This window comes from Eleginops maclovinus, chromosome 24 (assembly GCF_036324505.1).
Source record: "Eleginops maclovinus isolate JMC-PN-2008 ecotype Puerto Natales chromosome 24, JC_Emac_rtc_rv5, whole genome shotgun sequence".
Classification (NCBI taxonomy): domain Eukaryota; kingdom Metazoa; phylum Chordata; class Actinopteri; order Perciformes; family Eleginopidae; genus Eleginops; species Eleginops maclovinus.
Window position 1 is genome coordinate 825,224 of NC_086372.1, and position 15,232 is coordinate 840,455.

The following is a 15,232-nucleotide window of genomic DNA, read 5'->3' on the forward strand; positions in this document are numbered from 1 at the left end:
TGGTTGTACTTTTACCTTCGAAATAAATACAGAAACATTATTTTAATGTCCACCTCCCACAGCTGCTTATTCCGTAATGCTAATATTAAAAGCGATAATAGGAATTTCATTTAAATAACCGACTCTTAGCCATCACCGCTTAAATGTTTGAATGTGAAATACACGACAACATGAATGTGAAATTGGATAAATGCTATCATATATTTACAAGTTGTTTATTTCTTAAACCAAAATATTTAAGAAGTCAAATAAAACTAGATTTTAATCCAAATAAAGGTAAGTAATTATAAATGTAGATCATTATATGTTACAGGAACACTACACAGCAGAACTCATTCTTCAGTCATTTGAATCCGTGTTTTATAATTCAAAAGGATGTTTTCATAATTAATCTCCTGAAATCTTCATTTTTTACATTTTCTTTTTATTATTAAATGGATTATAGTTTGTCTGCATGGGAAACACAAACACCATGTAAAGTCTCTTCAAAACAAGAAGAAAATGAGTGATTTAAATAACAGATTCCCTTTTAAACGTGATCACAATTCATGCATCTGTTCATGGAGTGAAGCGTAAAGCTGTGGAGGGACACAGGAGCCTCAGGAATGTGGAGAAAAGGCACAAAACTCTCCTCCTTTCTGCAGGTTTGGGAAAATAGTCTGCTCTGATTGGTTAGCTGGCCGTTCTCTCAGTCAACCAGTTTAGAGACGTCCCGCCCACGCGGCCTATATCACTGTAACAACGTATGAGAGCGCCAGCCAATGGGAGCAGCGCGAGATCCGTAGTGACGTCGAGTGGTTCCGGAACTCTGGGATTAGAGCCCCTTGCAGACCGTTTACATGCACACAAACACACACAGACTGCAGCAGGGGGGGGTTTACAGCGTGCGGCCAAAAGTCTCCGGACACAGTTCTGTATCTATGAGCTCGGATAAACTGTCAGAAAGATGAAAACTTAGAAGGTGAAAAACGGCTAACCCAAAAACAAGTATAAAAATAATGTATGAATATGACGTTTAAAAAACATGATCGGAGAGGAACGGCTCGGGATTATCTGGTTTTTATTTAACTAACATTATATATTTGCAGATTGTATTTCCTGGCAACAAAAACTAAGTTACGGTGGATTGTTGGAGCACGTAATTATCATTTGGGCGTAAATTTGCTGTCATGTTTTCTGGTCGCTGCGTTTTCTGTCCCGACGGCAGAAACCCTGAGAAAGAGCCCGGATACTTTAGGCCGTAAAGAGGAGGCAGGAAACAGGGAGTGACATTCCTCACACGTCACATTTTAAATTTGGCTTTTACACAGGTGGAGAAAATACAGGTGGAGGTGAGGGGGGGGGGGAGTGTTTCCTCTTCCGGTTAGAGTCCGTCTGACTTCCTGTCTGCTTTTGGCTCGTTCTGCAGGACTAGAGGAGGCAGCAGTGCTTCTTCTTCTTCTTCCCGCTCGGACCGTTCTTGTCATTGCAGTCGGCCAACTTCTTCTTACGCACCTCCCGCATCAGGTCGAAGAACACCTGCAGACAGGTGGGGAAGGGGGGGTGGGGTTTAAGGCAACGAGAGTCAATAGAAAGAGACGTTAAAGTGTGTGTGTGTGTGTGTGTACCTTGTCTACATTGGCTCTCGTTTTGGCAGAGGTCTCCACGTACTGCACCCCCCACTCTGCGGCTCTGTTCGTCGCCTCGTCAGCAGAGACCCCCCTCCTCTCCTCCAGGTCCGACTTGTTTCCCACCAGCAGCAGGGGGATGCTGTCCTCCTCCTTCACCCGCAGGATCTGCTCTCTACACAAACACGCACACACACACACACACACACACAGTGACATCACCATGGAACACTCGCGCTCCTATTGGCCAGCGCTGCAGCACAGAGCACCGGATCGGGGGCTACCTGAAGTCTGCGGTGGCGCTGAAGGACTCGTGCTCGGTGATGGAGAACAGCAGCAGGAAGCCCTCTCCACTCCGGAAGTAGTTGTCCCTGATGGCGGCGTAGTCCTCCTGTCCCGCCGTGTCCAGGATGTCGATCTGAACGTCCTCCCCGTCCAAGACCACCTTCTTCCTGTAGCTGTCGGCCTTGGTGGGCTCGTAGTCCTCCACAAACTGCAAGCGGACCGGAGCAATCACATGACTCTGACTCCACTAGCCCGAATGAAAAGGAGCAGAGGCAGCAGTGGCTGATGGGTAATGTAGTGCAGGGTCTCACCTCGTCGTACATGAACTGCAGGGTGAGGGCAGACTTCCCCACCCCCCCGCTGCCCACCATGATCACCTTGTGCAGCGCCAGAGAGGTCTGGTTCTTGTTCTTGCCCGACGCCATGCTGACCAGTCAGAGCCGCGCTCCACACAACGCTGAAGACAGAAATACACAAATATAAAATAATACATTTCAATATATAAAAATACATCCATCTTTTACAGAACTCCTGGATAAGAAATGTAAAATATATTCATCAAAAGTAAACTTACCAAGCTCTTAAAGCACTCTACAACAGGCCTGTAACAGAAGTGTGTTAAACATGTTATTAACCTGACCAAGACACACTTAATACACATTTACCAAGGTTAGTTATATTTATTTCAGGGGAAATGACATTTATCCTAGTAAAATACATACATGTATTCTATTACATTTAAGAAATGTATTTTTGAGCAATAATTGAATGTATTCTGGTTCAAAATGTGAATTTATCCTAAAGCATTCATTGTATTTCTTCAGTGCAATAATTACATTAATGATTGGGCACGTTTTTTGGAGGTTTGAGCAGGTATTTTAAGTGGGTTAAGTGAGTACTTCTCCTGCCGGTAAATATCAGGATACTTCACCCAGCACTCACCCCCTCCTCTAAAGAGTGTGCAGATGATAAAGAGCCACTGTAAACACACACCGAGTGGAAACACACACTTCACAGTGACCTTTCCGCCTCTCATGCGGGCTGCAAGGACAATAACATGAGGGCAGAAAGTGGAAATATGACCGGTTTTAACTGTAAAATTCAGCTGGATAGCCCTGCTGCACTCTGGCAGTGAAAACACATAAGACATGCATGAGTAGTTAGCCTGTTAGCTGTAAAAGAGGAACTATATTTCATGTTCCTCTCTGCATCACCAGCTGACATATCAACGAGTTTCTACAAGATACTACACAGCCACGACAAGCTCCCGCCTCTTGTCTGCCTCTGATTGGCTCAAACTCTCCTATGGCGCTCCCTATTGGCTGTTAGCGTTGTCACTCACTAACTGATAGCTAGCCGCGATAGATAACGCTTTTAGGCGAATTCAGAGAAAACTGCCTTAAAACGTAACGTAGAAAACGCAGAGCTGGTTTAAACAACAAGGAAAAAGTGTCGGAACTCACCTGCTAACGTGTTTTTGTAGCTGTCGCTAAGGAATCCGCCATAAACTGAGAGAAACACAAACTTTTTACAAGTTAAACGGGAGATTCTGCCGCACCTTGTACAGGGACTCAAACCAAGATCGTGTGTCACAACAAGAGGAGTCCCTCTGTGGTTAAAAACCAAGCCAGGAACATCGGGTAAACTGGCCTGGATTGAACAACTCTTTTGTAAACAACTACAAATACAGCTACAAATATATACAACGAATTAATACGTTTTATCTGATGATGAATATGTCAACACACAGACTTAAAATGTAGGTTATTAGCTGTAAGATATGACTTTTTCAATACAGCTCAGACTGAGGGACTCGGGAGAGGAGTGATTCATCTTACTTTTCCTGTCATCTTGGATAACGTTAACAGGATGTGATGTCACGGAATTCCTTGTATTCCTTTACATTTCTGTATTGGTCATATTTGTAATGGTACTGTTTTTTCAAATAAGAAACAAATCAGAAAAAAAATGTACCATTAATAAATTAAAAATAATTAAAATGTAATTATAAAGAAAAATGCATCCCTTTAAATCTTTTATTTTGTGTTTGTTAAATTAAAAATACAAAACAACATTTGGAAGAGAGGAACTCATGATATTTAACATACCAAAAATGTAAAAGTGTGTAAAAAAAACCAAAAAATGTACAGTATAAATGAATATATAATGAAAGCAGTAATAGGACCAGAGTATAATTAATATGATCTAGAATATAATACATTTTCGATCTTAATTGGGGTTAAATATAGCATGAAAATTGTGATTTCTACAGATTTGAAGTGATAAAGTCTCACCTGCAGCTCCAGTGTTTGGACGGAAGATGGCGCCATGTCCTCACTTTATCCACTGCCTGTAAACCAGACCCGTCTGATCACCTTTCATGTAATGAGGTTAAATAACTACATTTAGCACCCCTAATTAATCTTTAAAATACCCCAAAAGGGATTTAAAGTTAAAATTATGTTCTTTTTTCGCCTTTAATTAAAGCAGACGTGTTTATTATCCCTCTCAACGCTAAGAATTTGGTGAATTTGCAGAAAAACAACTTGTGTTATGAATCTAATTAAATACAGACGGGTCACATAATGAGGGTGTTCGACCTCTTGTTGTTTTAGGTTATGATAATCAGCAGCCAGAGGTCGGCTTGGCGTCTCCAGTTGCTCATTTGGTTTTTCTGAGTTTCCCTAACACATGTTGTACTGCATATCTGCTGGATTTGACTAGAACTCAGGTTGTCTTTTTGAGGTTTATACAATACACCAGTGTGAGTTATTAACCATGTCCTGCAGCTGTACCTGCTGCTATTAAAGGAAAACCAATCAAAAACAAGCACATCTAGTCCCTAAACACTGATTTTTGGGGGTCTTTCAAAACCTGACTGTAGGAGTGATTGGTCCTGAGGGAGGGTCACTAAGCACCGCCCCCTTCTCTTTAGCCCCGCTTCTCTTTAGCCCCGCCCCCTAGTTTTGGCCCCTGTATATAAGTAGTGTTTTGGCTCCTGAGCCTCAGAGGCAGCATGGAAACACCTCCCTCTACTGAGGAGGAACAAGTGAAGAACATGGATTAAATCTGACTCATCAAGACTCAATTAAAGATGGACTCTGCTGCTGGAGGAGGGGATGCTGTGAAGCTGAGAAAAAGAGAGTTTAACCCGGGATACTGAGGACCATAACCCGGGATAAAGCAGTCATAAAGAGGACATAACACCTGTGATATAGAGGACTGATAACCCGAAAACAAGAAAACATTTCACAGGGAAAAAGAGGACATAAAACCCTGAACACAGAGGATATGTTACCCGGGATAAGGAGTGAATATCACATGGAAAAAGAGGACAGACAACCCGGGATAAACAGTGACTAAACCAGGGATAAAGAGGACCATATACCCGGGATAAAGAGTGACTAAAGTCTGGGAAAAGAGGACTTCTAACCCAGGTTCCAAAGTGAATATAACCCGGGATAAAGAGCTTTTCTAACCCGGGTGAAGGCAGACCATAACGCGATGTAAGCGCGGTGTTGGATCTTTGCTTTTCCTGCAGAAACTCAGAGAAAGTTTCCTCTTCTTCTTCTCAGAAAATGAGGATCTGTTTCTTCCGGCTCCTCGCGCTGTTCGTGGCTTCGTGCGCGCTCTCCCTCCGCGGCAGCGAGGCGGTGGAGGCGCACACCGCTGCTGCGTCGCTCGAAGGCTGCACATCGTGCGGTGTCGACGCGGCGGCAGTGCGCAGTGACGCGGCAGAAGCGGCGCTGCTGCGCGGAGACTTCCTGGAGGCGGTGAAGCGGCACATCCTCACACGCCTGCAGATGCGCGAAAGACCCAACATCACGCACCCGGTATCGCGCGCTGCCATGGTGACGGCGCTGCGCAAGCTGCACGCGGGGAAACTGCGCGAGGACGGCCGAGTGGAGATCCCAAACCTGGACGGGCACGCGATGAGCAACGAGGTGCCAGAGGACTCAGAGATCATCAGCTTCGCGGAGAGAGGTGCGTCATGGGATGTGTGTTTTTTTGGGGGGGGGGGGGGGCACTTCACTTTACAACAGGACATATTGTCTTAAAAATAACTGAAGATTCCCCACTGGGTCAATTTACTCAAGATCATTTGAGAAATCTCTCATTTTGACCTCTGAGTCACACCTGGTTCTTCTCAAAATTAACATTTTACAAACATTTTCTTTAAAATAACTCCACAAAAGTCAAGATTACCACATCTAGGGTCAACTTATTTAAGAAAATATGAATATTAGCGAGACATGTTAGAATTCTGCTTATTCTTTGGCTGTTTGGTGCATCTGAAGCCTCCTGCAGAGACAGCAGAGCGGCAGGTAAAACTAAAGTCTCTGCAGGATCGATATAGAGAAAGTCATATTTTAACCCAAATGTAATCTTTAAAAACACAGCATTTAGTCTGAGAAGTTGCATCAAGTTGTGAGAGAAAACACGATGTTATTTAGAGGTCATTTCCAGCTTTTTCTACAGAAAAAAGGATCAAATTAAAGGTGATTTGCAATATAGAAGCTGCAGATTTAGCAGAAAATAAGATTCAGTTCAAGGTGTTTGTGCAGCTCAGTCAGTTTTTGCAGGATAAGAGCAAAGAGGAGCATGATTTGAACTTAAAATACATCACTTTTGATCCTGAAACACACCTGAAGAGTAGCCTCAGGTTCACGGAGAGGAACAGGCTCTGGTCGAAGTGAATAATGGGAATACAAGTGAGTTTCCTTTTGGCTTTATGGCTCTCTGGGGGAGCATAAAAGAGACAGGACACTTGTACTCTGTGAAATACAATATCAGGTGTGTGTGTGTGTGTGTGTGTGTGTGTGTGTGTGTGTGTGTGTGTGTGTGTGTGTGTGTGTGTGTGTGTGTGTGTGTGTGTCAGTATTTATGTACTGGCTGAGAGAGACTGCCCAGACAATGCGCTGATGGTGAACAGATGTTGAAAAGCCCCGCCAAAATAAAAGCGTGTGTGTGCATACAGCTGTCTGGTGAGCGGATTCCGTCTCTCATCACCTTCAGAGAGTGTGTGTGTGTGTGTGGTGTGTGTGTTATCTGAGGATATTGTAGAGTGTGTGTTTGATCTAAAGGTATAGAAGCTTGAGGGATAAAGTAAAGTGCAGGAAGCTTTGCATTTGTCTGCAGGGCTGCAGCTCAGGGTTATATGGTGTGTAAAATGTGCTGTTGAAGTCTTTAAACGTCTTGTTTGTCACTTTTTTATGATTCCAAACAGAGAGAAGCAACAAATCTACAGGTTTTTGAGGCTGGAAGTGGAAATAAAGACCTTTTAAAGGAAAAAAAAACGGCCTCTAGGTGCAGATTGGTGCCAGAGGGGCTGAAGCAGGATCAGAATTAGGGGGTTTCTTTCACGTTGCCTTTAAGCACTTGATAGAAAGTTGGACATCAGGCCTCCTGGCTCCCCCTCGGTGTTGTGTTCAGGTTCCCCCCCACCCCTGTGGGGAGTCTTTCAGCCTTAGATGTTGCTCTGCAGGCTGCGGACCCTCACCTCGCACCGCTGCCAGCTGGACCGCTACCGGCATGGCACCGGGACAGAACAGCCAGAGGCGGAGCTGGAGAGGGCTTTAAATCAGGGGGCATTCACTGGAGTTCTGTAGATCTGGAGTATTCCCATTTCCTAAAGGCCGTCTGATGTTTGGTCGCACGTTAGAAAGACCTGATTTAATGTGAGGCACCGAGGAGAGCTGGCATCCTCCAGACGCTCTCTAGCTTTCCTACGAGGCTAAGGAGACTCAAAGGGGTATACGTTCAGGAGTCCCTTAAACCTGCGGTCACTGTGGCCGTGCGTGTGTGTGTGTGTGTGTGTTTCCCCTCAGTATAAGGTCAGAGCTTTTGTGTCGGCCATCGTGCAGCCTGCATGCAGATTGACGCCATTACCATTCAGCACGCGTGTGTGTGTGTGTGTGTGTGTGTGTGTGTGTGTGTGTGTGTGTGTGGGTGTGCGTGTGTGTGTTTTCTTCATGAAGACATCAGCAGCTCTTGATCAAATTAAAAAGCAGCAACATGTCTCATTTTCTGCCAAAACTCCCTGATGTTGAAGCTTATTTGTGTCTCAGTCTTTAAGTAGGAATATATTATGGGATGCATGTTTCGCATTCTGTCCTGCAGCACAGAGGGGTTTATTTATCCGCCTCACTAAACACTCGTCACCAGAAAGAAATCAAAACCTAAATATTTGCATAATTTAACATCAAGCAACAGCTGCTCCGACCTGAATCAGGCTTGCACAATTAATATGTAGACCTCCGTTTATCAGAGTCAGAGCAAAGTGGAAGTGCAGATAACTCAATATCAAAACACTAATACCAAAATAAATATATACAAATAATAAAAAATGTAATTCAATACAATTTAAAATCTTGCTGTTTTCTCATTTTATTTCCCACAATGCACCAGGTGTTGATGAGTTAGAGCTACCTGCAGAGTGTGCACCTGCAGCCAAACTGGTCCTGGGTCACCTCTGATCTGCAGCGAGATCTGCCGGATCACGGTTACAGACGCTGCGTGTGGAGGCTCGCTGGAGAAGCACCGCTGAGTCTCCGCAACCTGCGGCGGATCCATGACAGATTCTCTGCAGGACTTTAGGATTGGGTGCAGTGTGCAGAGTCGTGTTTCTCTCAGGATGTTTACAACCCAACATCAAACTCTAGCCTCCTTAAAGGGAGCTCTGGCTCCAGAAAGACTCACAATGAGAGACCAGTAAACAGCCAGTGAAAGGCATCACTCTGGTGCACTTTGATCAAATTAACCGGATTGATGCACCGTTTTGTGCTTTTGTGACGGACTTTGCAGCAGAGTGTTTAATCACATGATGCTCTGGATATAAATGGTGTCACTCCCTCAGCGGAGGTGTTGCACCTTATCTGTTAAAGCCAAACCTGAGGCCATGATTAATATGTGATTGTCTCATAATGAAGAGGTGTGCGAACACCTCAGCTGCCCTCTCTCCAAACCTTTTATTCGCTCCACAAATGAGCAAATGCTCGCTAAAATAAAAGCCTCTGGCCATTTGCAGCCTGCCACGGCTTCTGAGAAGCAGCCAGTGTGATGTAAATGGTTTTCCTCGCATCTCCATTCTCTCTGATTGTTGCTGCCCCCCCCCTTTGTGAGGATGCAGAAGATCTAATTTTCAGGCAGCATTCAGAACAGAGCCTTTGAACCTTTGTGCAACGCTCTCTTAAGCCCCCCCCCCCCTGCCTCTAAACTTCTAGTATTTGGGCCAATTTGGAGGCCAAGTGGCCCGATGCCCAGCGCTTCCTGTCACAGTCTGCAGGATCTATGCTGCCACCCTGCACCGAGGGGACACAGGGGCTGGTGTCGCACTTTAATCTGTCCCCAAGTTCACTAAAGTGTTTGCAAACATCTTCAAAATGACCACCGTGACAAGAACCCCCCCCCCCATCAGCAGGAAGACAAAGATCCAAGTCATCCACCAATCAGATGGGCAGTGGTTCAGATCCTGGAGTTCTACTGGGCAGGATCCAAAGGGCTCTGTGCAAACATTTTAAAATGACTGTATGTAAACGCCCGGGTTCCTGCAGATGTTTTCAGGGACGGTCCCTCGATACACTCCAGATGTTATTTGTAAAGTCACTTTATTAACATCCCTGTGTTCTTGCTCCTCAGATGACTTGCTGACCTCCAAGTCCAGCCTGTTCTTCCTGATCTCCAGCGAGGGGAACCAGAACCTGTTGGTGACGCAGGCCGTCCTCTGGCTCTACTTCAAGCTGCTGCCGTCGCCGCTGGAGGTCCGCCCGCGGCGCAAAGTGACGGTGAAGGTGTACTACCAGGAGCCGGGCCTCGGAAGCAAGTGGAACCTGGTGGAGAAGCGCGTGGATCTGAAACGGAGCGGCTGGCACACCTTCGTGCTCACGGACGCCGTGCGGCTGGTGTTTCAGAAGGGCGACCGGCGGCAGAACCTGGACGTTCGCTGCGAGGGCTGCGAGGCCGAGGACGTCGCGCCGCTGCTGCTCGACCACAACGACGAGGCGCACCGGCCCTTCCTGGTGGTGCAGGCGCGGCAGACTGACAGCAAGCACCGCATCCGCAAGCGGGGGCTAGAGTGCGACGGCAGCAGCAGCCTGTGCTGCCGCCAGCAGTTCTACATCGACTTCCGGCTCATCGGCTGGAACGACTGGATCATAGCGCCTTCGGGGTACTTTGGGAACTACTGCGAGGGGAACTGCCCGGCGTACATGGCGGGCGTCCCCGGATCGGCGTCGTCCTTCCACACCGCGGTGGTGAACCAATACCGCATGCGGGGGATGAGCCCGGGCTCCATGAACTCCTGCTGTATCCCCACCAAGCTCAGCACCATGTCCATGCTGTACTTCGACGACGAGTACAACATCGTGAAGCGCGACGTGCCCAACATGATCGTGGAGGAGTGTGGCTGTGCCTGAGTCGAGCAGGCACAGAACATATTTATGGAGAACCGAAGCGCACACACCACCTCATCCACACGTATCCATGCACCCTCATGTATGCCTGCACAGAGACTTGTACATATATTTATGTTTGCTGATATATTCTCTGCTGGAAGACGGTCTCAGAGTCCTTCAGAAGGGACGTTCTCTTCCAAATCTTTAAATACAATCAAGTTCTTCATGAGATATCTCTAAGATAGTGAGGACCAGGACTCATGTGACCGACTAGCCTTTCCAGAGCCGCTCCAGATGTTAGGGTAGGTAGATTTGGGATTAAACTCTTCATGTGTGAACCCAACCAGAGGAGACTCACCTCTTTAAAGAGCAACGCGCGGTGCAAGCACTGAAGATGTTAAACACCAGTCGACCCAAGTACAGCACTTCCTCTGGACTCACATTGACTCACATTGAAACCGAAAGCAACTCTTCCAAACACAGGTCACCAAACCCTGATCAAATCCTGACATCTAAAAAGGTAGACTTGTCAATGGGAAGGGAGTACTGGGGCTTTTTCTGATCTGGTTTCCACTATCTTCACTGTGAGCTCGACACTAACCCCCATTTCTAAAGCTCTACTGGTAATTCATGCTCTCAATATTTCCATGTCGAAACGTAGGAATTTGCAGCCCCAGAATCACAGACATTCTTGGAGCTTTTCTCCCTTTCATTTACAAAAGCGTGCACCAATTTATCTGCCAAGTTTGACACTCAATCTGAACCATTTAGACACAGCATCTCGCTGCCCTTCTTCTGAACGCTGCTTCCCATTATCTTCATTGTTGTGGGACCACTGGTGCATTCAAACAGATCTTTCCAAGGATCTTTTGAACAAAAACCACCGCTCACGTTATCCATTTCTCTAATTTGACAATATTTCAAAATTATGGAATTAGCAACCTCAGAATTAATCGATTTTCTCATCTTCCTTTCGATTATAAAAGCGTGCACCAAAGTTTCTCCCGTTCAGATTTGGACTTGGCCTCTTGTTGCCGACCACAGAAGAGCAAATTGGAGAGTGTTCCCCCCCACAGGAATCTGAGGCTTTACAACGCAAACCACATCCAGCTGCGCTCAAACCAGTCCAATCCCAAAGGGAGCACCAGAAACCATCCAAAGTTTAAACGATTCCCGACAAGGAATCCACTTCTGGTTCCCGTCAACCGTCCAAACTTCCTTTTCCAAGAACGCCATCTTCCAGATACTCTTTCATAGCGTCCCCAACACGTGAAGATGGCGGAAACACGTCAGGAATGACCTCTCGTTCATCCAGTGCTGTCTACATATTCCCTTCAGAGTCCTTCCAGTCGATCCAGTCAGACTGGAAGCTCGGTCCCCCCGACCACACTTTGATAGCACTTGCAGACTGAAATGCCTTTTTAATGAGCTCACAGAGAGAAATAAGTGCCGCATGAAGCTATGCAATGTATAGTATTTACCATTTACACACACCAATACTTGAAGTGTGAGTGTCTGTGAGCGGGGCAGGGGTCGGGCTCTGGACCGCAGGAGGCAAATAAATAAAAATGTGTTTCTGGGGAAGTCTGGTACGAGGAAAGAAAGATGTTACTCACTCCAGCTCTTAAAAAATGTAATTTCCAACCAAAACATTCCTCTCCATTCGGCTGCTAGTGAAACTCAACCCTAAGATGAACATTATTGAGACACAACATGGTTCTCCCCAATTATACTCTGAAGAAAATGTACTTTTGTATGTCGTTTCCAGTCTTTGAAACAAGGCCTATCTCCGGTGCATTTCCCAACGGACAGGGTTGAGTCTGGTGCAAAATAAAGTATATTTTTATATGCATTTTAAACAGAAATAGCAGCTAGAAGGGACTTCTTGCAAATACAGTTTGAATATTTAAAAGCAAACCCAGAAATTGTGTTTTTTTCACACAAAATGATGTGATTATCTTAAGCCACAAAATGTTGGAAAAAAATGTTTTAGATTTTTTTTAATGATATCAAATATGAAATAAATCCGATATTTAAGTTTCAGAGTCACGTTGTTTTTGGGAATAGATCAGAAATCCTACTTTATAGAGCAAGGGACAACTATTGGAAGGGAAGATGGGAGAAAGCATTAGTTCTGCTATGCACTCATCAATTACAACCTCATTAAAGAGGATCAAAATAACAGACAATGTGAAATAAATCTGGTTTTAATGTCTTTGTCCCTGTTTGACTGGGAACAGAATCAGCCCTGTTTGACTGGGAACAGAAACAGGTTAGAAATCTGCTTTTTTAAGGAGCTTTTAGAGAGTGTTTCCGATCGAGAAATGAAAGATAACCCTCCTTCCTTCATGTATTGGATCTCTGAAATATGAAAGCAGGCTAACTGGGGCTAACGTTGACCCAGATGTGCTGCATGATTTTCTTTTTTTTGTCCCAGTGGAGTTCCCAGTTCGGCCCCGAAACACACTTAGAGACACACTTTCAGTCACTTTGACACCACTTTGATATTTCCAGGTTAGACTCATCACTCCGCTATCAGCCCTCCCATCAGCCCGGGAAACTGCTTTGTATTGTAGAGCTTCTGATCAATGTCATTGATTTTGGTTCTGAATTAGATGTGTTTCACTCTGGGGGCGTCAGATGTACAATTAGAAAGTTATTCAGAGCTTTTTTGGGTCATTTTAAACACAAAATGATAAAATGATTAGAAATAATTCAGGACAGCAATGCTAATGCTAGTCCTGTCACCAGTTTTACCGTGGCTACCCATAGCTTTGATCGTGTGGCTCAGAAAGGGTCAAAAGAAGCCTCTGAGTGATTCCTGGTGTCTGGATTTGGTTTCTATGTGACCAGAAATGTATGATCTGACACCAAGAAGGCAAAAAAGGTCATTTCTAAGCCATCGTCTAAGGTTAAGGTCAAATTTCTTCCTTCTATCCACTCTATCGGCTCTTATCCCCAGGCAGCCCCGTCTCTTGCCCGACCCCGCCTGCCTCCGTCATCGATGCTTGTTAGAGTATTTGCACTGTGGAGCTAGGACTGAGAGCGAATAGAAACTGCCATTGATGAGAGACGTTATTTTTATAGAAGCTAAATTGAGTATTATACCTAATCAAGCAACCAAAGAGGCCGTGAGCTCTGGAGGCCTAAACACTGTATCAGGGTATGATCTCAGCTTCATCCTTTTCTACTTTATACCTAGACAAGGAATATCGCATATTTTTTAATCAGAGTACTTCAATAATATTCCTAGTGTTTTCCTTTCTTGTGTTGTTGTGAGCAGAGTCCTGTTAGCACGTCCTGTTAGCAGAGTCCTGTTAGCACGTCCTGTTAGCAGAGTCCTGTTAGCACGTCCTGTTAGCAGAATCCTGTTAGCTGAGTCATGTTAGCATGTCCTATTAGCAGAGTCATGTTAGCACGTCCTGTTAGCAGAGTCATGTTGGCATGTCCTGTTAGCACGTCTTGTTAGCGGAGTCATGTTGGCATGTCCTGTTAGCACTTCTTGTTAGCAGAGTCATGTTGGCATGTCCTGTTAGCACGTCCTGTTAGCAGAGTCATGTTAGCAGATTCATGTTAGCAGAGTCATGTTAGCAGAGTCATGTTAGCAGAGTCATGTTAGCAGATTCATGTTGGCATGTCCTGTTAGCACGTCCTGTTAGCAGTCATGTTAGCAGATTCATGTTAGCAGAGTCATGTTGGCAGAGTCATGTTAGCAGATTCATGTTAGCAGAGTCATGTTAGCAGATTCATGTTAGCAGAGTCATGTTAGCAGAGTCATGTTGGCATGTCCTGTTAGCAGATTCATGTTAGCAGAGTCATGTTGGCACGTCCTGTTAGCAGAGTCCTGTTAGCAGAGTTCTGTTAGCATGTCCTGTTAGCAGAGTCCTGTTAGCACGTCCTGTTAGCAGAGTTCTGTTAGCACGTCCTGTTAGCAGAGTCCTGTTAGCAGAGTCCTGTTAGCACGTCCTGTTAGCACGTCCTGTTAGCAGAGTCCTGTTAGCAGAGTTCTGTTAGCATGTCCTGTTAGCAGAGTCCTGTTAGCACGTCCTGTTAGCAGAGTCCTGTTAGCACGTCCTGTTAGCAGAGTCCTGTTAGCATAGTCCTGTTAGCACGTCCTGTTAGCACGTCCTGTTAGCAGAGTCCTGTTTGCAGAGTCCTGTTAGCACGTCATGTTAGCACGTCCTGTTAGCAGAGTCCTGTTAGCACGTCCTGTTAGCAGAGTTCTGTTAGCACGTCCTGTTAGCAGAGTCCTGTTTGCAGAGTCCTGTTAGCACGTCATGTTAGCACGTCCTGTTAGCAGAGTCCTGTTAGCACGTCCTGTTAGCAGAGTTCTGTTAGCACGTCCTGTTAGCAGAGTCCTGTTAGCACGTCCTGTTAGCAGAGTTCTGTTAGCACGTCCTGTTTGCAGAGTCCTGTTAGCACGTCCTGTTAGCAGAATCCTGTTAGCACGTCCTGTTAGCAGAGTCCTGTTAGCACATCATGTTAGCACGTCCTGTACAACCGCTGTAACATACCGACATGCTTTCTGAAATACTTGTTTGTTATTGATGGGAAATAAATGTCTTATTACCGGCTCTGTTGTCCTTCCTTCTTCTTATTGGACGTCAGGAAACATTTGAACCTCTGCAGGAACAACAGCCTCTCTCAGTGTTGACATAATAAAGATTTTCACGCCAAACACATTCCCTATTTGAATTATAAACAGAGAAGCTGACTGGCTGATTTGACATCAAACATACTGAATTATTTGGACATTAATTAGCAAACAATTGGCTTAAATTCCCTTCAGATGAGGCAGAGAACTTCACATGTTTCCGTCAAATGCTTGCTTATTATGTATCTTGAGAAACTTTGTGATCTCAGCTTTTATTCAGAGTATTTTTCTAATGGTTTTACACACATTTGATGACATTTAGAAGGTTTTTACGCAGGACCTTAAGCTTTAAT

General features: G+C 45.2%; 2 protein-coding genes across 3 annotated transcripts; one reads left to right on the top strand and one right to left on the bottom strand.

Moving 5' to 3' along the window:
• Window positions 1-403: 403 nt before the first annotated feature.
• Window positions 404-3,572, bottom strand: LOC134861115 (ras-related protein ralB-B-like). Of its 2 annotated transcripts, none has more exons than XM_063878127.1 (6): window positions 3,356-3,572; window positions 2,467-2,494; window positions 2,204-2,349; window positions 1,892-2,100; window positions 1,608-1,782; window positions 404-1,518 (listed from the first exon to the last, which is right to left on the bottom strand). In XM_063878127.1, exons 3-6 carry the CDS (start codon window positions 2,315-2,317, stop codon window positions 1,411-1,413), a joined length of 606 nt encoding a protein of 201 aa, XP_063734197.1. In that variant the 5' UTR covers window positions 2,318-2,349; window positions 2,467-2,494; window positions 3,356-3,572; the 3' UTR covers window positions 404-1,410. The 2 variants fall into 2 exon arrangements, with proteins under 2 accessions (XP_063734197.1, XP_063734198.1); XM_063878128.1 differs by having other exon boundaries at window positions 2,204-2,348; window positions 2,470-2,494; window positions 3,356-3,519.
• Window positions 3,248-14,859, top strand: LOC134861113 (inhibin beta B chain-like). Its single transcript, XM_063878125.1, has 2 exons — window positions 3,248-5,876; window positions 9,531-14,859. The coding sequence occupies exons 1-2, from the start codon at window positions 5,471-5,473 to the stop codon at window positions 10,304-10,306; spliced, it is 1,182 nt and encodes a 393-aa protein (XP_063734195.1). The 5' UTR covers window positions 3,248-5,470; the 3' UTR covers window positions 10,307-14,859.
• Window positions 14,860-15,232: the final 373 nt, after the last annotated feature.